Below are 22,908 nucleotides of genomic sequence, written 5' to 3' on the forward strand. Positions count from 1 at the left end.
ATCCCAATTCTGAGTATATATCAAAAAAAATTGAAGGTAAGATCTTGGAGAGAGATTTGCACGCCCACGCTCACAGCAGCGTTTCTCGCAGTAGCTGATGCGTGGAAGGCATCCACGTGCCCGTCGGTAGATGAAGGGATGGATCAACGTGGTCTGCACACACAAGAAACATTATCTGCTCAGCGATTAAAAGAAAGAAAATCCTGCCATTTGCAATAACGTGGATGAACCCTGCAGGCGTTACGCTCAGTGAAATAAACCAGCCACCAAAAGACAAAACCACACGATTCCACTCACAGAAGATACCCAAAGCCGTCAAATTAATAGACAACAGAAGATAAAAGGGCGATTGCCGGAGGCTGGGAGGGGGGAGATTGGGGAGTTGCTGTGTAATACGTAGAGCTGCAGTTTTGCAAGATGAAAACGTTCTGGATAGTGGTGACGCACAGTGTGGATACATTCAGCACTAGTGGATTATGTACTTGAAATGGATATGGTAAATGGGGCATTACGTCTTTTTTTTACTACAATTAAAAATAAGATACTTCTTAAAGATCATTCTAAATGGAATAATAAAGCACCTGGCGGAGCAGACCTCCCAGAACTGCATTATGGACCAGGAAGCATTATGGTGCAGTGAAGCAGAGGGTATAGTGCGGAGTGAAGTCAGTCCATCAGAGCAAGACAATGATCGTATGACCTCACTCATGTGTGGGATTAAAGAAACAAAACAGGGGATCAGAGGGGAAGGGAGGGGAAAATACAGACAAAATCAGAGGGGGGGGCAAACATAATAGATTCCTAATCATAGGAAACAGACTGAGGGTTGCTGGAGGGGTGGGGGAGGATGGGGTCACTGGGTGCCGGGCCTCAAGGAGGGCACCTGATGGACTGAGCACCCGGTGTTACGTGCAACTGAGGAATCACTGAACTCTGCCTCTGAAACTACCTCTACCTCTAAAGAGTTGCATATTTAAATAGCGTGACTTTAAAATCAACGTTTCTAATGAAACAGTCACGAAAACGTAATATCGGATGTATTTAATTATCCCTGTTTTACAATAAAAACGATGACATTGGCTAAAAATACTCAAAGCACACAAATGCCACCTAAAAAAGGAATCTACCTCACTCAAATTCTAAATATTTTTTTTTTAATGTGTGATTACTTTTAAAACTATTAAACGGGCCAATGAAGTATCATGGTGCCATTTCCAAAGGAAGAAATAAAAATGTATATTGGGCCCTAATCCCTAGATTCTAAGTAGACAAATCAGCTGTAAATGCTCAGAAGTGGGAGCCAATTTTATTACGTTATTTCTTGGATAAAGTCAGCAGCTTGCAAGTAGGATACCGAGAGTCAGGTGATCTCCTATGGAAGAATGTGGAGGCAAGCATCATCCTTCGGAAGAACTTCTACGACTTAAAGGCAAAACGGGAAAAATAAATTAATAAAAAATAAAATAAGACAAAAGGCAAAGTGGTTTTATGAAGAATCTTTACCTCTCTACCTTGTGTATTTGTATGCTATGTTACCAATTATAAGACATTCTAAGTGTCAGCAAAAGATTAAGCAAAAATCACCTAATTGCTTGTAAAATAATCGAGCTACGAATAGATAAATAAATATATATATACATATATATATATGAAAGAAAAATAAAAACTAAAGTTTTCATTTTGCAAGTATGAGGAAGGATTCAAGGAACTCTTAAAAAGTAAAAGAAACCCAACAAAATAGTGCAATTTACTATCTCGGCTTAGGATCCAGGCAAGGAGCTCGGCCGTCCACGACGTCAAGAAACAAACTCAAAGGCATGAAGCTCCTATGGAGGCTTCCGGAAAAATCTTACTTTGCACATCATCTTGCAACTCCCCCTCCCTCCGCCCCCAATATACAAATGTTAAGAAGATTATTTCCTTCGCTTCCAGGACTAAGCTGCATGGATCCAGCAGCAGCGTCATCTCCAGTATCCCAAGAAAAGGAATTGTGCCTTAATCATTCTTCCCCCTTTTTTAGTTTTTCCCTGCATTAGAGGCAATACAACCTGGTATAGAGAGGAGCCTGTCTTACAACTAAGGGGAACAACAAGTTAATTCTAATTCTTTCCCACCAATCACTTTACCTACCTGGAACCATGACCAAAGATCTGCAATAAATAAATAAATAAATAAATAAATAAATAAATAAATAAATAAAAAATTTAAAAAAAAGGTCTCGCAGAAGGTAAGATAATGCTCAATGACTTCCCTAGGAACAGGACGGGTCACCAGATGAGGACGGCTTTCCTTAGAAACCCATGTGGATGCTCGTGTTGTGTGTGACCTCGGCATGTCCTCTTGGGTCTCGGCGGCCAGCCCCCTGTGGGCTCCCACACCAGGACCCCTGGATACTGATGCGCCTGTTCTTCTCGGACTAGAGGCAGAGGGAACGTCTGAAAGTGGGGAGCGAGCAAGACAGAAGCAAAGCAAACAACAGAAATGGGCGAAAACTCCTTATGGGCACAGGCAATGATCCCCAGAGACGTGGAGATGCATGAAAGGGACAGAGGTCACTGGCAGTGTCCTGGCGGCACCAGGCCTTGCCTCCTCTCCTCGACTGCTACTCCTTTTCCATCAGAGGTGATGTCCGTCCCGCTCGCTGTCGGCCGCTGCGGCCATGGCACGGAGCACACGTCCGTGACACACACGGGAGGCACGCGTGACCCCTGCAGGGAACTTGGAGGGCAAACCGTCTGCCCCGGGCTCTTGGCTCCTTCATGCTGGACGGGGACCAGCAACATGGGACAGAAAACACCGAGAGCGGCCCTAAAACTGCAGCCCCGGCCGGCTCGCTTCGCCAAGCTCTCTTCACCCATCCCATCCCACGCCCAGGAAATAAAATTCTCTATTAGCTCAGGCGTGTTTGTTCTGCGCCCCTGTCCCGCAACACATGCACTGGCAAAGTCAGCGATGAATCTGGATTATCTCCAAAAGATCCGGACTCGCCACCCAACCGTTCAATGGAGTAGTTGAAAGGCGGGGAGACAGGGGTGTTTAACATCACACAGTAGGTGGCAGAAAGTATTTAAAGACTTCAGAGCAAAATTTTATAGGGTCAGAGAGGAACTGCAGGAAAAGCCTGGGCCGGGTGGGCCGAGGGAGAGCCACGATGCACCTAAGCACCTGGACTTACGGTCACCACCCTGCACGCGAACGTGCAGCGGGGGCGCAGCATCCCCACGTTACTGCATTCTGGAACGTATGGACCACACCAGTTCTGGGCTTGAAACCTTATATTTCAGATGGAATTAAATTTTCATTGGCATTACAGAACTGGGCAGAGGTCAGAAACGGAAACGGTCAGCAGGCAGCAACGCGGCGCTAACTGCCTTTTCTGAAGGGCTGTCCGAATGGCAATGCACGCTTGACACAATGCTCCTTTATTCATTGAACATTTCTCTAATGCTGACGCTGAGCCTGTCCCTATGCCAATGCTAGCTGGACTCTAGGATTTATGTTTTTACGATGTATTTATTTATGAGAGCGACCGAGAGAGAGTGAGCGGGAGCAGGAGCGGTGGAGGGAGGGAAAGAACCCCAAGCGGGCTCCACCTCACAGCTCAGGATCCGATCCGAAACCCAGAGTCAGACCCTTAACCAACTGTACCACCCAGCAACCCCCCCCCGGGGCTGTAGGATTTTCCAGGGGAAAGTCGATCATCCGTAACTGCAGAGTCCTGAGCTTAGTGAGGAGCAGAATCTGTAAACTAGGAGAGGTAGAAAGAATAAATATAAAAAAAAAAAAAAAGGAAAGGGTTTTCCTACATGGAGAAATGCACATAAATACTCCAAGAGCTTATAGGGGTTGAGTGGTGTGTGGAGAAGGTTCACAGATCAGACTTAATTAGAAAATTAATACATAAAATATAGTAATTCTAGCACAGATCTTGAAAACTGAAGTCGCACAAGGACATACGTGTTACCCTGAGTCAGGATCCTGAGAGCTGAGAGCCGTCCCACCGCGGTCATCGTACGAGTGGGAAAGTGGGCACCTCGTGGCGATCGATGCACGATGTTCTGTTGGTGTATCGGGCGCAAAGCTCAGGCATGTGACCCCAAGTCAGCCGACTTCCCGTAAGAACCAGAAAGGTACGTAGTGAGCACACGTGAAACAGCCAAGGAGACGGTGCTGGCAACCTCTGAAATGCAGGGAACTTCACCAGGAGAAGAGAATCTAAGAAGATCCCAAAACCATGATGGGTCACATACCTTGAAGACGCACCCCCCCGCCCCGCCACTTGCGGCTTTCCGTGCCTGCAAGTGCACCGGGATGCAGCCCCCCTTCCATTGGGACGAAGCCCTCCTTCCACCGGGATGCACTCCCCCTTCTAGGAGGCTGCACTCCCCAGCAGCTCCCTACCAGAGCCAGAGCCAGAGACCTCAGAGGGTCGCTACGACCCTACAATGACTCTCTGCTGGAACGAACCCAAGCACATGGCCGGAATCCTGTGCTCCATCCAGCTGGGGTCTGATAAGGCGACACCCCTTCTAGGGGACAGTCCCTTTCCAGAAATCAGCAGGTCCCCGCCTATTCTCTGACCTGCCTTCCTCACCTGACGTCTCCCTGGATGAAACCAATCTTAGATCCAGGCTGCACCGCGCCCCCTGCCCACCTGGGACCGGGTGCCAGGGACGGGGCAGGACGCCGCAGGGGGCCCAGCGCTTCCCTTACAGCCACTGCCTCCCCTGATGACTGTTCGAATGACATAACCGGTTTGAACAATAGCTGAATATAGAAAACTAGTGTCTGCTACGGTCTGTACCGGGCCTCACTGCAAACCCGTGCACCAGATATGCCCTATACGCTTCCCTGGATTCCTACACAGAGCGTCCCGTAGTCATCGAAACACCAAAGGAGAATGAGAAAGATCAAAAGAGAGAAAAGACTTGCGGGAAGAACGGTCAAGGGCAAGCCCACGCGCTCAACTCAACAAAATACAGGTAACGGCGGCGACCACAGTTGAGAATGTGCGAAACACTACAAGTTCACTATTTTAAAAATCAGAATTAGATTTTTATTCTTGATGAAGGGTTCCTGAACGAAGAGAATGGCGCTTATTTAACTCTCCAGTTTCTCCGATTTCTAATGACCCTTTATTTTTGCCACGTATTGCCGAAAAGTCAAGTGGTGGGGTTTTCCCTTCCTCCTATTAACACACGCTCCGAAGGTAACCACTTCACAATACGCATGGATATGAAAGCGTCACGTCGCACAACTTAAATATCTACGATTTCATCAAGGATATCTCAATTAGGAAAATTAATTTTGAGAAAAGGCACCACAAAGGACAGGCCCTCACGCTAAGGGTATCTGGACGGTCAGGAAACAGAACTGGGCGCATTATAACTCTAAGTACCGCAAGAGTGTTCTTTAAAGATTCTGCTTGAATTTTAACACCATTTATTTTTTTTTTCAATTTTTTTAAGATTTATTTATTTATTTATGATAGACACACACAGAGAGAGAGAGAGAGAGAGAGAGGCGGAGGAGGGAGAAGCAGGCTCCGTGCCGGGAGCCCGACTCAGGACTCGATCCCAGGACTCCAGGATCGCGGCCTGAGCCGAAGGCAGGTGCTCAACCGCTGAGCCCCCCGGGGATCCCATTTTAACGCCTTTCAAAGCAATGACATGCTTTACTCGGAGTAGGCCTAGGAACCCACTGTTCATTGGCTGACTGATAGCAGAAAAAGCTGATAAGACTCCGGGGGGCTTTACTCGTTGTAGCCACTAAGTGCCTCCCGCCCCTCAAATAAGCCATAGGCTCCACTAGGATGAATCCTCAACTCAGATGTGAAAAGGAAATAAAAAGAAAAAAAAAAAAAGTTAAGAAAGGTTATCTTATTATCCCAAATATCCAAATCAGGCATTTTAAAAAGTCAACTTGTAATGTAAATGCCTCTGAGACACTTAAACCTGTATTTTACGTGCTCCCGATCCTTTACATGTCCTTTAGCTTAAGGTTGATTCCTTTTAAAGTCACATTGTAAAAAAAAAAAAAAAAAAAAAAAAAAAAAAAAAAAAGCAATAATAAAAAAATAAAATAATTTAAAAATAAATAAAGTCGCATTGTAAGACTTTATCATTGCTCTCAAGATACCCAAAGGGCTGTAAAAACTATGTGAGGAATGAGCAGAAACAAGCTGATTGTGGGTTTAGCAAGAAGAATGGCAACCAGTTCTTGAAACAATGTTCAAAACGAGCCCCAGATTTTCATGTGTCTGTTTGGGAAGAGGCTGGGGTTGTGGTTATGATTTTAAGACTTGTTTTTTAGAGGGGTTTGGGTTCACAGAAAAATTGAGAGCTTTCCCACACAGCTCAGGCCACCACAGAAGCGCAACCTCCCCAGTTCCAAGCCCCCACCCCACCCCCCGGTGCTCGTTCCTCACGATGGATGAATCTACATCCACACTCGGTCTACAGTTCACCTGAGAGCTATAACCCTGTGCTCCATCCCCCTGGGGGCTGATAAGGCGACACCCCTTCTAGGGGACAGTCCCTTTCCAGGCATCAGCAGGTCCCCGCCTATTCTCTGACCTGCTTTCCTCACCTGACGTCTCCCTGGACGACGTGCTTTCTATGGGTTTGGACAAACGTATAATGATACGTATCACCCATCATACAGAGTATTGTCACTGCCCTAAAAATCCTCTGTGCTGCACCTGCTCATGCCTCCTCCCACCTACTCCCCCCGCCCCGGGAATTTTTATCGGAAAAATAAATGTAATCAGAAGTATTTGCATGTCAATGCAGGGGTACGGTTCTCATTTTGTGAGGTATCTGAAATCAGCAAGGCCATCATTGCCGCTTACGTTTATTATATTGCTTCCACCATATACTATCTTTATTTTTTTTGTCATTCTTAATTACAACATGGACTTTAGTGAAGCCATAATATTTAAGATTGATAAAGGTATGACGTCACTCATCAATTAACTCATTGGCTTCTAAATTCCTTGCTCATTTTCACATGATTAAGGATATGATTTAATTGATTTATAAAACACAAATATTTGAAATGTGAACTATATAGACCATTTGATTCAGAAGCTAATGATTTTTGTTTTCTTGTAATGATCTCGATTTTCAATTCTCCTAATAGGCGTGTGTATGTTTACACATGCTGAAGGAATTCCCCACACCTGTTCCGGGTAAAGGTACTATTCCCACAATTGCTCCACTGGGGAATCTTGTGTGCCTGATTTTACCACTACTCACTTAAGCTAAAAAAAGAGTAAATGTCATGTAACCAGCCTATCTACTAGATATAGCCTGTTGGTGGAAGTTTTTTGTTTGTTGCCTTTATTCTATTTTATTTATTTATTTTTGGCTTTATTTTAAAATCACACAATTATACCCTGAACATAACATTCTAGGTCTATCTGCTACACTTATTTTTAAATGAGTTGACTTCTCTATACCTTTAAATTTAACTTTTTCTTAAAACATAGGGGTCAGAATATCCACAGGAGTTTTTATACTGACAAATATGTTAATGACTTTCAAAAGGATAAGCTTTCTGTCTATATAATGACGTTCTGTATACTTTAAAGGTCAACAAAACTTTACTCAAAGAGCACTCCTAGTATAAAGTGGTCAAAATTATTTGAAGTTTCCTCTGTGTTAAGCTTGACTGTGGTTTAATTATTTCTCTGCGATTTACATTGAGGAAATTGAGAAAATGATTCTTCAGCAGCAGGGCTTCCTATGTTCATCTATTCTCACATAATCCTTCCTATCCATGCTCCAAGTTTCTAAAACTGTATTATATAATAACATAGTCATATATTTATATTGCACATAATATAAACACTGCATTTATCTTAAAAATCATTCAATTAAAACATAATGATGGATTGCATTTTCAAATATCACTCGAAATAGCTTCCAAATATAATTCAAAAGACGATACAGTTCAAAGGTTCACTAAGAAATCACTTGTAAAATAATGTTGATTGTGTAAAATAGTCACAAGAAGAAAGGTAAAGGTTAATTCTAATCTTGGTTATTGCGTAGGCATTCCAAAGCTTTTTTTTTTTCTTTTTGTAAATAAAATTATATTCTTTATGAGAGAAAACTAAACAAGTACTTTGGTTAAATTGTTTCTAAAAGAAGAGGCTGATTTCCTTGTTTCTTTGCCTTCACATGAACTATGCAAATCTATCACCTAAGATATCAATGCTGATGCAGAACGTTTAAAGGTAGAGTCACGCAGCACAAACGTATTTCAAGCAACGCCTCACAACCACGGGCTTCCAGATGAAAATGAGAAAAATTAACAGTATCTTAAAAGACACAGGAAAAACAAAGTTATGAAGCCAATGATCCCCCAAAAAGGGAAAAACAATCTGTACATTAGCAGGGCGGTGGATGGTCTAAATGCGCATCCGGATTATGCATTCTGAGTGGGGGAGTCTCGCATCCGCAGACATCTTATGCTAAATGAGCAACAGGTGGTTAAAAGGGGGAAGAAAACACTTCTCCATGCCCTCCAGAAGTTATTGTCACAAAAACATAATTATCTTACTAAAGTGGCAAGGCTACAACCTGATATACTTTTTAAATAGGTAATTATTGTATTTTCATTATTTCATGTGCTTCAAAACATATCTGCTAAAAAAAATTTCGGAAAAAAATAAAAAATAAAAAATAAATAAAATAAAAAATCGGTAGATCCTTTATTTAACATATACTTTTAATGGATTCCCCCCCACCCCCCCAGACATCAAGTAAGAATAACTGAAAGTACTATGGCAGTGAAATGCCCTGCTCCGTGTCTATAGAAGCTGCCTAAATGATTCCTGGAATATTTCATTCTTTCAGGCAACCCAGCTTGCTTCCGCAGTTTAAAGCAAACATATTTACAAACTGCCCAAGTATGACTGGCCGCTGTTAATAATTCAAAAACGTAATTTGAATAAAGTAAGAGAACATTAAGATATTGAAGATTTAAAATATATTTTAGAGAAGAAAGCTTTTTATTTCAAAAATTTTCAAGCAGCCATTAAGAAATAAGACGGCATTTTATGAGGCATGATTCAAACAACGATAGAATCTTCAATTTTTTTTTTTTTTTTCCAAGTGATGTGATAAGCAGAAATTCTTCCCCAGGTTTAGGAATACCTCATTTGCTTGGTGGCTAGGATTTTTTTACATGGGTTTTTTGAGTTCAACTTTGTACTCAATATTAGCACAAAGTCAAATAGAGCCGGGGCGTAAGGGATGTCACGGAGCCACAGCACCGCGTTCGCGAGGCCTCAGGAGCCGGAGCCGGGCCTTAGCCCCTCCGGCGGCAGGAGGGCAGCCCCACCTCTAGCAGCAGGAGCCTCCTCCAGGAACCCCTGCGCTCTTCGGTGCACCCCGGGGGGGGGGGGATCCCCGCCCCAGGGCCCGACCCACCTGGAGCTGGGGAGCTGGACGCCCCGCGGGGGCCCAGCAGGTGCACCGCACGCTCCCCGCCCCAAGAGGCCCAGCAGGTGCACCCGCCCCATCCCCCCCCGGGGGGCCGAGCAGGTGCACCACACGCGCCCTGCCCCCCGGTGGCCCAGCAGGTGCACGCTGCCCGCTCCCAGGGGCCCAGCAGGTGCACGCGCCCCGCTCCCCGGGGGCCTAGCAGGTGCACGTGTCCCATCCCCAGGGGCCCAGCAGGTGCACACGCTCCGCTCCCCGGGGGCCCAGCAGGTGCACGCGCTCCATCCCCAGGGGCCCAGCAGGTGCACACGCCCCGCTCTCAGGGGCCCAGCAGGTGCACGCGCCCCGCTCCCCGGGGGCCCAGCAGGTGCACGCGCTCCATCCCCAGGGGCCCAGCAGGTGCACACGCCCCATCCCCAGGGGCCCAGCAGGTGCACGCGCCCCGCTCCCGGGGGGCCCAGCAGGTGCACGCGCTCCATCCCCAGGGGCCCAGCAGGTGCACCGCCCGCCCCGCCCGGGTCCGCGCATCTCCGCGCCGCCGTCGGGGTCCGCAGGACGGTGGGGGGCGGTCACCCGCCGCGGGATCCCCCCTTCCCGCCCCGTGACACCCGCGGCCTGGGCTGGCAGGCGGCCCGTGGCTCTCAGCGGCCGGCGGGGCGGGGAGGGGGGGGAGAGGACCGGCCCGGCCCGCAGGTTCGCGCCCCCGCGCCCCGCTCCGCTCGCCGACCCGCGGGCGACGCCGTCTGCGCTCCAGCTGCGGCCGCGGCTCGGTGCGCGGTGCCGCCGCCTCCCGCCCGGGCCCCTTCCCAGCGCCCCTCAAACTCCTTCGGGGCGGTCGGCAACGGGATGGAGCCGAGTTGCTGCAGCCCCAGCTCCGGCCCGCGCACCTGCTCAGACCGCTCGGAAGTTGCGGGCGCAGCCGGCGCTCCGCGTGCGACCCCTGCGGGCCGGGGGCGGGGACAGGTGGGGGACGGAGGTGCGGGGACAGGTAGGAGATGGGTCTGTGCGGGGACAAGGGATGGGGGACGGGGGCAGGTGGGGGACGGAGGGTGTAGGGTCAGGGCAGGTGGGGGACAGGGCAGGTGGGGTACCGGGGTGCGGGACAGCGGCCGACCCCTCCACTGGGGCGGCCCCCCGAGCCTTCCCCGGGCGCTAGCCTGGCGGGGTCGGCGGAACCGCAACTTCCCCAGCCCCGGAGCCCCGCGCCCCCCAGGTCCCCGCAGGTCCCTGCTCCCCCCCTCCAGGTCCCCGTGCATCCCAGGTCCCCGGTGCGCCCCAGGTCCCCGCAGGTCCCCGCGCCCCCCAGGTCTCCGCTCCCTCCCAGGTCCCCGCAGGTCCCCGCTTACCCCCCCAGGTCTCCGTTCCCCCCCAGGTCCCAGGGACCCCCATGTCCCCGCAGGTCCCCGCGCCCCCCAGGTCTCCGCTCCCCCCCAGGTCCTCCCAGGTAGCCGCAGGTCCCCGCTCACCCCCCCAGGTCTCCGCTCCCCCCCAGGTCCCAGGGACCCCCTGTCCCCGCAGGTCCCCGCTCCCCCAGGTCCCCGCAGGTCCCCGCTCCCCCAGCCCCGCGCGAGCGCCGCGGCGGCCCCGGGGGGCGAGCGCGCCCTGCTGTCCGGGGAGGGGCTGCGCGCACTTACGTCTCGGAATCTGTTCCACTGTCCGCCCTCGCGGTCGTACTGGGAGACCGTGGTGAGCCATTGTTGATCGTCCAGGAAATTGCCGCCGTCCGGCCGCCCCCCGGCCGCAGCCCCCGCCGCCGCGGCCCGAGCGCACCAGGCGGCGGCGCAGACCCACAGCACGGCCGCCACCTTGAGCATCTGCGGGAGGAGACACGGGCCGGGCGGGGCAGCGTCAGGCGGGGCCGGGGGCGGGGGTGCCGGCGGGGTCAGGGCGCGGGGCGCGGGGCGCGGGGCGCGGGGTGCAGGGTGCAGGCGGGGTGCAGGCGGGGTGCAGGCGGGGTGCACCGACCCGCGCCCCCTCCCCTCCCCCCGCTCGCACGCGCGCGGCCCCGCGGCCCCGGGAGCACAGGCGGCGCGCGGAGGAGGGAGGCCCGGCCGCGGCGGCCCGAGCGAGCGACGCTGCCTCCCCGCGCCTCACCTTGCGGCGGCCTCCGCCTCCCGCGCCCGCGCCCGCTCCCGCTCCCGCGCCCGCCGCCCGCGCAGCCCGCGCCGCCGCCTCCCGAGCAGCCGCTCGCGCCGCCGTCTGGAGCGCTCTCCGGCTCCCGCGCGCTCCCCGCTCCCCGCTCCCCGCTCCCCGCTCCCCGCCCTCCTCCCCTCCCCCCTCCCCCCTCCCCCCTCCCCGCCCCCCGCGCACCCACCTTCCCTCCGGCCCCGGCCGCGAGCTGCTGTGGACTCGGGCGGCGGCGGGCGCGGCTGCGGCTGCGGCGGTGGCGCCGGCGGTGGCGGTGGCGGTGGCGGTGGCGCAGGACCGTCGTGGCCGCAGCCCCCCCCCCGGACGCCGCCCGCCCCGCGACCCGGCCCGCGCCCCGCAGCTGCGCGCTCGGACCTGCCCCGGACCTGCCCCGGGAGCCACACGCGAACTTCGCGCCGGAGCCCGCGGACCTCGTGGGCTGAGCCAGCCGGACCCGCCGAGGCGCGCCGAGCCCTGGGGCGCGGCCTCGACGGCGGGCCCAGCCTGGACACCCGGCCCGGTCCGCACCTGCCGCCCCCGCACCTGCGCCCCCGCACCTGCCGCCCCTCGCACCTGCGCCCCCGCACCTGCGCCCCGCACCTGCGCCCCGCGCCTGCCGCCCCCCGCACCTGCCGCCCCCCGCACCTGCGCCCCCGCACCTGTGCCCCGCACCTGCCGCCCCTCGCCCCTGCTCCCCGGCACCTGCCCTCGAGCACCCCGCCGGGACCCCGTCCACACCTGCCACCCCCGCACCTGACCCCCGCACCTGCGCCCCCGCACCTGTGCCTTGCACCTGCCGCCCCTCGCACCTGCCCCCGGCACCTGCCCCCGAGCTCCCCGCCGGGACCCCGTCCACACCTGCCACCCCCGCACCTGACCCCCCGCACCTGCGCCCCCGCACCTGCGCCCCGCACCTGCCGCCCCTCGCACCTGCCCCCGGCACCTGCCCCCGAGCTCGCCGCCGGGACCCCGTCCACACCTGCCGCCCCCGCACCTGACCCCCCGCACCTGCGCCCCCGCACCTGCGCCCCGCACCTGCCGCCCCTCGCACCTGCCCCCGGCACCTGCCCCCGAGCTCCCCGCCGGGACCCCGTCCACACCTGCCACCCCCGCACCTGACCCCCCGCACCTGCGCCCCCGCACCTGCGCCTCGCACCTGCCCCCGGCACCTACCCCCGAGCTCCCCGCCGGGACCCCGTCCACACCTGCCGCCCCCGCACCTGACCCCCCGCACCTGCGCCCCCGCACCTGCGCCCCGCACCTGCCGCCCCTCGCACTTGCCCCCGGCACCTGCCCCCGAGCTCCCCGCCGGGACCCCGTCCACACCTGCCGCCCCCGCACCTGACCCCCCGCACCTGCGCCCCCGCACCTGCGCCCCGCACCTGCCGCCCCTCGCACCTGCCCCCGGCACCTGCCCCCCCCGCCCCCCGCCGGGACCCCGGTCCGCACCCGCCACCCCGGCCCCCCAGCCCCGCGCCCCGCCGCCGCCCAGCACGCGGCCGCCTGGGGCTCAGCGGGGGAGGCGGGAGGCGGGAGGGCGGGCGTGGGCGCGACCCCGCAGACCGGCCGGAGCGCGGGGCACCTGCCGAGGCCTGGGGCGTCGCCGCCCTCGGTTCCCGCTGCTTTGGCCCAACTGGCACGTGCGGAAGGTGCGGCCCGCGAGGCCCCGGCAGCCCAGCGCCGCAGGTGCACCCCCCGCCCCCCCCCCGCCCCCCGTGCGCGCAGCCCCAGCCGCGGTGGCGAGGCCCGGGCAGGACGGAGGGCGCGGTCCGCCTTCGGGGAGTGCAGGATCTCAAGCGAATGTGTATTTGCGGGATTCGTGAACTCGATGAAAGAAAAAAAAAGAAAAGCTATTTCCCTGGAAGGCCCCGGTTCGGCTGCCACGAGGGGGAGGGGAGAAGAGCTGCAGGTGCGGCTCACGGGCGCCCCGTTGCTGGAAAGTCGCGGCAGGTGGCTTTAGGGACGCTGCTGGGCGCTCATTCCCCGGGTCTGTTGGTTTCAACCTCGTCACAGCCGGCGAGGCCGGTGCTTCAGAATATCCTGAGTCTTACCTGGGACAGACAGCGTGACAGCTGCACCCGCCCCCCCTCCTGCTCCCGGCCTGCGACCCCTGCATCCCTGGCCTCACCTCTCTACCTGCAGATGCAAAGTGTTTTGCACCAGAGCAAGTGATTGGACCAGAGCACCTCACACACCTAACACCTCATGCCGGGGTGACCTAAATCTAATGGAAAAAGCACAGAAATCCCGCCTCAGATGAGATTAGGACGCACGACAGAAGTGGGTAGGTGTGGGACGCAGGCTGACCCTGCGGGCTTCCCAAACGACCTTTTGAACCTCTGTGAACCCCTGCGTGAAAGGAGGCGGCTTGTCCCCCGTCCGCTCGTGGCTGTGGAGCGATGTCCCGACGCCCGGGCCCGCACCCCGGCCGGGCAGCAGCTGTGCCAGGGCACCGGGTGGCTCCGGCTTGCCCCGCCTGTGCTTATCCCTTACCCCGGGAGAAGAGGCCGTCCCAGGGCAGCAGGCTCGCCGCCACCTGCGGTCCCACAGTGGGGAGTCACGGGGAGCTGGGGGTGCAGCTGTGGGGGGCACCTGCAGCCCGGGCCCGGCTCCCCGGCCTCTACCGCCTGCCCAGGCCGGGCCCGGTGGGGCCGAGCTTGCAGGCCCTTGGCAGTGAGAGCCCGAGTCCAGGAGCGGCCTGCCCTGCCGGGGAGTCGGGAAGCCTCCTTCCAGCCCCCCTGACCCAGGGCCTGGGGCTTCGAGGAGCTGCTTCCAAAGCGTCAATGACCCTGAGGCAACCCACGCTTGAGGTAGCCCCTTGGTCGCAGGGAGCGCCCCAGTGGAGGTGGACTGGCCGGCCAGGCCCGGGGGGGGGGCAGGAACCAGGCCAGCCGACTGGGTCCCCAGCACCCTGACTCCCGGCCGCCTCCCAGCTTTCCGGGGCACTTCCCTGGGGCACTGGGAAAGCCGGGGGGCCGCAGGGCTGCTCGGGGTGAGCAGAGTAAGACACCGGCACCACCAAGAAGCAGGTAGAGCTTGCTCTGTGTTCTGGATCCTTCTGTATAAAATTGAAACTCCCAGCAGGACAGGGGTCCGCAGATCCCCAGCCCTGTGTGTCCTTCCGTGGCGGGCACCCCAGGACCCCTGCCCCGCGCCCTCGGAAGCCGGGGTGGGGGCCGCGCCGAGCTGGAACCCTAGCCCTGGATTTGTCTCCTTGACCTTTCAAGTCTTCCTGTGCGAGGCATGAAGTTACTCAACCAACATCTATTACCAAATATGTGCAGGATAGTTCAGTAGAGATTATTTTTATATCAAATCTGTTTTTTTTCCTCTTGCTTTTCTTACCCTCATTTTTAGGTCTAGCATAGTTCTAGAAGAATAAATATGGAGCATGTGGTGACAAGGGGTCCACTTATCACTCCCTGTGAGACTGGGATCCGGAGAGACTTCATGGAACTCCAGGTCTTTAGTCTCACGCGCGCGCGCACACACACACACACACACACACACACACACACACACTTCAGGTGTCTTTAGTGAGTTCCCTTGCGGTCGCAGCTACTCTCCCAAGGCTATTATCCCTACGTCTCCTGAGGCTGCATAGACTAGCCCAAGTCTTCGCACCGTCCGGCCCCAGGCCCTTTGCAGACGTGACCCCCTTTATTCGTCCCAGCTTGCTGGGGATCCCACAGCCGGTCCCCACGGAGGATTCCTGAGGGCCTAGGAAGTCCTCAGGGGAGACGATGCTTCCAAGTTGCCTTTCGCTCTCCGTGGAGCCTTCTCGGTGTGGGTCTTCGTGTTCTTCGCCCCGCTGCCCCCCATCTTTCCTCCCCCGCTTGTACCTTCACCTCGGTAAGAGGGAGGACTCCCCTCGCGGCAGCCAGAGACAGGGATGCTGAGGTCAGGGAGCGAGCTGAGCTTCGCCGGAGGGGCCTGCACCTCGCTGCGGAGCGCTTGGCCCCCGCCCAGATGGCCGTGTCCACCCAGACCCGCGGTGGCAGCGGCAGCCCTGGACCCAGCAGCCCGAGCACCTGCTGGGCTGGCAGAAAACTAACCACACCTGCCCCCCTCCTCGCGCCTGTGAAACGGATGTTGCTTGCCCTTCCTTACAGCCAGCTGGTGGGAGAGAAGGCGAGATGGAGAGTGTCTGAAGTCACCAGGAGCTGTGGTCACATGAAAGAAGAGTCATCCTAGAGGCACAATTTGGCCACGTCTGAGATACTTCATCCTAAGGTGCGGGGAACAGAACATGGTCTGTAAAAGTCGCCCGTCTACAGTGGTGCCTTAAGCCACGTCCGAGAACTGGAGCTCATGAGCTATAAGCTTGAACTCAGCACATAAAAAAGAAAAAAAAGAAAAAAAAGAAGAAGAAGCAAAACTCTACTCTGGGTATTAAAAATTCAGAAGGGAATTAAAGACCTGCCAACATCATCATAAAAACATGTCAGGAAGGAGCATTCTGTGTCCTCATTTTGGAATTTTATTTACCGAAACCTTACAAGTCTTCTACTTCATCTGTGGTTGATTTAATAGAAAGTAGCAGTAATTACTAAGATTTGCATTCGGGGCATCAAAAGTAGACATTAAAAAAAAAAAAAACTAGAATGGAATTGCTAGAATTGTTTTTTGTTTTCAGAGACCAACCCCACTAAGGAAACAAAAGATTTCAGCTATCTGATTTGATAAACAGAGCCTCTTATGATTTAAGTTAATCGAAGACATTTGGTAGATAAACAGACTTAAAAGCTGTAACAAATATGGGAAGCACATCAATCAGTTCAATTACTGTAATTCTTAAAAAAGCCTTTTTCAACATTTAAACCAGAGGGTGAATCTGATTAAATTAATTGATTACTAAGTAGATGATACTGGAAAGTGTCCAATAAGGCAATTAAAGTTTGCTTTTACTTTATTCTAATATACATTTCTTGACTATTTTTTAAGGGAAAATATACATTGGGTTGAGGGGCACAAGGTAATGCCTCAAAAATGTTTAAAATAAAAGGTACAATAATATTTAAATGATAAAGTCTACATATCTGTACAGAAATACACATATTCTTATGCTAGACTCATGAAATTTTAAAATCTGCAAGTCAAAAAGACTTAAAAACACCCCCCTGGGGCCCCTGGGTGGTTGAGCATCTCCCTTTGTCTCAGGTCCCGCATCTGGATCCCTGCAGGGAGCCTGCTTCTCCAGCTCTGCCTGTGTCTCTTGTGAATAAATAAATAAAATCTTAAAAAAAAAAAACCTCTGCCCTTGAGATTAATACAGACATGCTTTTTAAAATTAGTTTCACCTGCAGATTAATATACTAACCTTTAAGAAAGTATCTTGAGTTAGATGTTATTTGGTCTGATAGACCATTGACTATAGTTAGAGTTTCTAAATCAAGGTCTACAAAGAAGCTTTTATGTTTATCTTTGGGAATTTTTGTTTATTTAGTTTTAGCTGACTAGCGCAAAACAGGCTTCACTATGGTTCTCTGTTAAATTATCACTGGTTACCAATCTTCAGAGGATAAAAAGTATCCCAAGTGATATTGCGACCCTTTGACACTTAGTTCTGTCCTCTTGGATAAATGGGGAGTTCTCTCCGTGAGAAGCAGTTGTATTATTAAAAAAGAGAGAAGGAAAAAAAATAAATAAATAATAAAAAAGAGAGAATGTTATGATTACTGCACGTACATATGAGTCTAACATCCTGTACTCTACAGGATTGCTGATAGTGGAGGACGCATTCAACGGAAAGTTAAACAACAACATGAAACAAGTTACACGTAATGTAAGTTTTTCCTCTCTTAAAGTTTAAAAGCTATTCTCTCGCTATTTGCCTTAAAATACTTATTGATTACTCTGCAAATGCTATGCAATGCACTTGAAAATGGGTGCAAATGACATATTCCATAAAGGGTCAGTATCCAGCATATATAAAGAAGAACTTATAAAACTCAATACCCCAAAAATAAATATCCAGTTAAAAAAATGGGAGAAGACATGAACAGACATTTTTCCACAGAAGACATTCAGATAGCCAAAGGAAACATAAAAAGATGCTCATCGTCACTTATTATCAGAAAAAATGCAAATTGGAACTACAGGGAGCTATCACCTCACACCTGTCAGGATGGCTAAACTCAACAACACAAAAAACAACAGGTGTGGTGAGGATGTGGAGAAGGAACACTCGTGTGTGTGCTGTTGGTGGGAGTGCAAACTGGTGCACCTACTATGGAAAGCAGTAGGCAGGTTGCTCAAAAAGTTAAAAATAGAGCTGCCTTGTGATGCAGCTATCACATTACCGGGTATTTACCCAAAGAATATAAGAATTCTAGTTCAAGGGATACATGTACCCTTCTGTTTACAATACCAAGATATAGAAGCAGCACAAGGGCCTGTCGAGCGATGAATGGATGAAGAAGACGTGAGATGTGTGTGTATACATATAAATACATATATGTGTGTGTGTGTGTGATTGTATATATGATTATTATTCAGCCATAAAAAAGATTGAAATCTTGCCATCTGCAACGACATGGATGGAGTTAGCGTAATGTTTAGTAAAATGAGTCAGTCAGGGAGAGATACATACCATACGACTTCACACATATGTGGAATTTAAGAAAAATCAAATAAAGGGAAAAAATAAGGAAGAGAAACAAATCAAGAAACAGACTCTTAATTATAGGGAACAAACTGATGGTCACCGGGGGAAGGGGGAGGAGGGGACGGGTTCAATAGGTGATGAGCACAAGGTGATGGATGGCAGTAAAAGTTGAATGGAAGTTGAATCACTATAACGTACACTTGAACCTAATATAACAATGTATGTCAGCTAACTGGAATTAAAATAAAAAACTTAAAAAAATACATAACTAATTTAAAAATTTAAAAATTGAGAACCGCTTAAAAAAAAAACACCACTTGCTGCCATTAATGGCATGGAAATCAATAAGAGACCATGATCATCTCTGCTGGAATATCATTTATTAGGTTGATATAATTCCTTTTTTTCTTTCTTTGAAGAGCTCAGATTTTGAATCTGTGATTGGCATGTCTTTAGTCTTACTTATGGCCTGGATGATAATGTGTGAAAAATAAAACTTCTCTACCGGCAAAAAGAAATACGAACAAGGTACTACGTGACCCCCTTCCACAAAAACTCAGACTCTTTGGGGGGAGAAAAACACATAAATTAATAATTTAAATAGATTGAGTGTTAGGATATGTCAAGGAGGTCCCTTCGTGAACCAAAACCAGGACACTGAAATGGGAACCGTCGTAGATAAACACAAAGTTTAGACATAGGCTTGATCCCAGACAAATCGCTCGAACAAAACTGTGGAAGACCAGGTTTCTCCATGGGGAGACAGCTGAGAAATATGAAACTCCACCCCATCGAATTCCTGTCTGGTCGTGGTGTTAAAACATGGCCAGGCGCTTAGAAACCTCCCATGGCAGGGGAGCCTGGGTGGCCCCGTTGGTTAAGCCTCCGACTCCTGGTTTTGGCCCAGGTCCTGATCTCAGGGTTATGATGTCAAGTAGGATTTCTAGCCCTCTGTGGGGCTCCCTCTTTGCATCACACTCGTGACTTGGTTCCATATCGAGTCCCCAACAAACGTCTGCGCCAAGGAGGCTCGTAAGGCCTCAATATAAATAGGATCAGTGATACCCAACAGTCCCTACCGAAGCCTCCATCGGTGAGGTGGGGGGCAACTAGTTCCCTGAAGGAAGACCAGACCATTGTCTTAAAAATGGCAGCTTCAAGGGTGGCAAATGTAATAGATTTATATCAAAGATTTGCAGGCGATACTGTGCAAGCAAAGAAACAGGCAATTTAAGGGACCAGACTTATTTACCCTGAAGGATGACTTCTTGGCCAGAAGTATGATATGAGCAGCTCGCCTTTTACAGAAAAGAACACAGGTGGATTAGAGAACTCTGAAAAAATATGGTGATCACGTTGTTAGGTATTTTGTTCTGTATCAAAAAAAAATCACTAATATTAGACACAAATAGAGTGGACGATGATACCTGGAAAAATATCAAAGTAAAAAATATTCCCTTAAAATCCATTTTAAAGTGTATTTCATTATCATTTCAAAATATAAAGTTATTCACTTAGCTGTATAAAATACTTTCCGTTGCTCACAGATACACATATGCCCTGGGAATCGAGAAAACACTTTTCTTAGGTTTTAGAACATGAAGAAATAAAAGAAAACACATCAATAACACGTTTCTTTTTTTTGTAGAAAACTGTTTTTTACTCTTTTTATTTATTTATTTTTTGAAACAAGCAACATTAATTAAAAATATTTGCTGTACTACACGAAGCTCTGGATTGCAATCAACAATACAGCTCGATTTGATTCAGGTGGTACTTTGAATTGAGATATTGAAATATTTTTCTTGACTTTTTTTTTCCTTTTGGGAGCTTTTTAAATTACAAATTTAATTTCTTAGCATAGGACTATTCAGTTTGTATATTTCATTGTGGTTGAGTTTGGGTAGTTGCTGGTTTTCAAGGAATTGATAAGTTTCTTTTACATTTGTCAAATATGTGACTGTGAAGGTATTTTTATTATTCACTTATCACCCTTTAAGTGGATGCAGGATATGTAGTTAAAGCCCCGATATTATGATGTGTGACTTCCTCCCATTTTGTCAGTCCTGCTAGAAATTTAAAATTTTTGATAATTTTTCAAAGAAATGATTTTTTGTTTCATTTATTTTCTCTATTTTTTCTGTTTTCAATTTTATTGATTTCTCCTCTTATCTTTCCTATTTCTTTCCTTCTACTTTGAGTTTATTTTGCTCTTCTTTTTCTAATTTCTTAAAAAAGGACATTAGATTATTAATTTGACAGTTTTCTTCTCTCCTAAGTATTTAATGCTATGAATTTCCCTCTCCATACTGCTTTAGCTGCATCTCACATATTTTAATGTGTTCATTTCCATTCAGTGCTATAACATGTCTTATTTCCTTTAAAACTTCCTCTTTGACTCAGAGACTGTTTACAAGTGTATTGCTTAATTTCCAAACATTTGGAGTATTTCCTATTCTTCTTCTAATGATTTCTAGTTTTATTCCATATTGTCAGAGAATATACTCTGCACGATACTTTTGAATTTGCTGAGGCTTATTTAATGACCAAAGGTATAGTTCTAGCTTAGTTTCTCTAGATACTCCAATATACATTTTTAACTTATGACAGTCTAATAATATGGAAGTTTTATCTCTTGTATTTTTTATCTCAACAAAATATAGAAAGCTATTTCCATTTATGTCCAAATACCCTCTCTACTTTTCAAATATAATTGCCTTAAGGATTTCCTCCACATACATAGGGTACAATGTGGGCGATGTTACAATTTTGCTACAACCATCAAATATGATTTAAGAAACTCATGGTTAAAAAAAAAAAAAAAACTCATGAATTTACTCCTCCTTTTAACCATTTCCAGGGTTTTTATTTCTTTTGGAAATCCCAAGCCTTCTTTTGTTATTTTATTTATCTTTAGAAAACTTCTTTTAGCCATTCTTCAGAGATAAGTTTGTTAGGGAGATTTGCTTTTAGCGCTCTTTCATCTGGGAATGTCTTTATTTCCTCTTCACTCCTGAATGATTATCACTAGATATAGAATTCACGATTGACAGTTCTTTTCTTTCAGCATTTAAAATCTGTCATTTCCTCCTGTCCTCCATGGTTTAGACGTCCACTGCCTTCTGAATCGTTGTTCTCTATAAGTAATGTGGTCTCTTTCTAGCCAACTTTAAGCTCTTTTTCTTTCTTCTTTCTTTCTTTCTTTCTTTCTTTCTTTCTTTCTTTCTTTCTTTCTTTCTTTCTTTCTTTTTCTTTCTTCTTTCTTTCTTTCTTCTTTCTTTCTTTCTTTCTTTCTTTCTTTCTTTCTTTCTTTCTTTCTTCTTTCTTTTCTTTTCTTTCCTTCCTTCCTTCCTTCCTTCCTTCCTTCCTTCCTTCCTTCCTTCCTTCCTTCCTTCCTTTCTTCCATATTCATGGATTTGATTTCTTTAGATATATCATATTTGATGGTGGCAACACAATCTCTCCAATCTGTAGGTAATTGTCTTTCACCATATTTAGGGAATATTCATCCTTTATTTCTTCAAATATCTATGTTGTCGGTGTCTCCTTCTCTGTCCTTTTCTTTAATGCAAATATATATGGATGTTAGTTCTTTTGTTATTGTTTCACAGGTCCCTGGGAGTCTATTTTTTGGTCAATTTTCTGATATTCATATTAGGTAAATTTAAATGACATGTTCACAGGTTCTCAAGTTCATTGATTCATGATTATCTGTCATCTTCACTTTACTATTGAGCCCATCCAGTGGGTGTTTAAATCTTAATTATCATATTTTTCAGTTATATAATTCTCATATTTTTATGCAGTTCTTATAATTGCTATTTCCTTGATTTTCTACTTCTCATTTGTTTCAAAAGAATTTGTAGCTGCTTCTTGCAGCACTTTTAGGCTTTCATAATCCTTGTCAGATAGTTCAAACAGCTGATTTACTTTGGAATTGGCATCTGTTAATTGTCTTTCTCATTTTGGATATTATTTTATGACTGACAACAGTTTAAATATTTTAAGAAAAGTGTTCCCTGTTAAGAGATAGCCACAGGTTTAGGTGGGCGTATAAACCCAACTGCTCATTTGAACCCTGTCAAAACCATTACTTGCCAAACGGGGCACTAATTCACACTCATACTGCCTCTGTAGGTGGTTGGGTTGGAACTTCAGCTCCCTCAGCTACAAAAGTGAGATTTTTCTCATTGTCACTGAGTTTGGAATGTGGGGGGATGGAAACGAGAAAAGTAGCTGAGTTCCATGCTGGGCCCTGATGGCATCTGTGTAGAAATGATTGGAAGGCTAACTCATCCTTCTCTGAAGAGTAAGGATGAAAGCTCAGCTACCCTGGAACCCCCTGACACCAAGGAGGTGCTGATTAGCTCAGACTCACACTTCCTTGCTCAATCTCTTGATGCTTTTGGGGGTGAAAGCTCGGCTCCACGGTGAACCTGAAGGGAATGGGGTTGCCATGTATACATTGATGTTTGGCTACAGCAGGGCAGTTATCGCCAAGAATACATTCTGTTATTAGGCCCCCCTTTTGGCTTGGGAAAGTAGGACTTTTGGAGTGAGTTTTTTTGCTTTGTCTGTTCCAAATGAGAGCCTTCTGTAGTGCATACCCTGGGATATATGGGCAACAATAAGGAACTCCGGGGACTCATCTTTATCCTCTTTCCCGAGTCTTGTGTCCCTAGGCAATCTGCCTTCTAATTTTCACCTCTCAGAGTCTTCCTAAGC

The 22,908-nt window shown here is 49.6% G+C and overlaps 1 protein-coding gene and 1 long non-coding RNA gene across 4 annotated transcripts in view; one reads left to right on the forward strand and one right to left on the reverse strand.

Annotated features, from left to right (window-relative positions):
* SPOCK3 (SPARC (osteonectin), cwcv and kazal like domains proteoglycan 3) overlaps window positions 1-11,263 on the reverse strand; it is a 404,341-nt gene extending 393,078 nt beyond the window's left edge. For all 3 annotated transcript variants that reach the window (XM_035699199.1, XM_035699198.2, XM_035699196.2), the window contains exon 1: window positions 11,084-11,263. In XM_035699199.1, coding sequence (XP_035555092.1) covers window positions 11,084-11,144 — 61 coding nt within the window. In that variant the 5' untranslated portion in view covers window positions 11,145-11,263. The remainder of the gene's footprint in view (window positions 1-11,083) is intronic.
* A 2,059-nt stretch (window positions 11,264-13,322) lies between these two features.
* Window positions 13,323-16,494, forward strand: LOC125752568 (uncharacterized). The gene is made up of 2 exons (XR_007402433.1): window positions 13,323-13,860; window positions 15,689-16,494. It is a non-coding gene; the product is annotated as an uncharacterized LOC125752568 (long non-coding RNA).
* Window positions 16,495-22,908: the final 6,414 nt, after the last annotated feature.

Source organism: Canis lupus, chromosome 15 (assembly GCF_003254725.2).
Source record: "Canis lupus dingo isolate Sandy chromosome 15, ASM325472v2, whole genome shotgun sequence".
In the NCBI taxonomy this organism is placed as follows: Eukaryota; Metazoa; Chordata; class Mammalia; order Carnivora; family Canidae; genus Canis; species Canis lupus.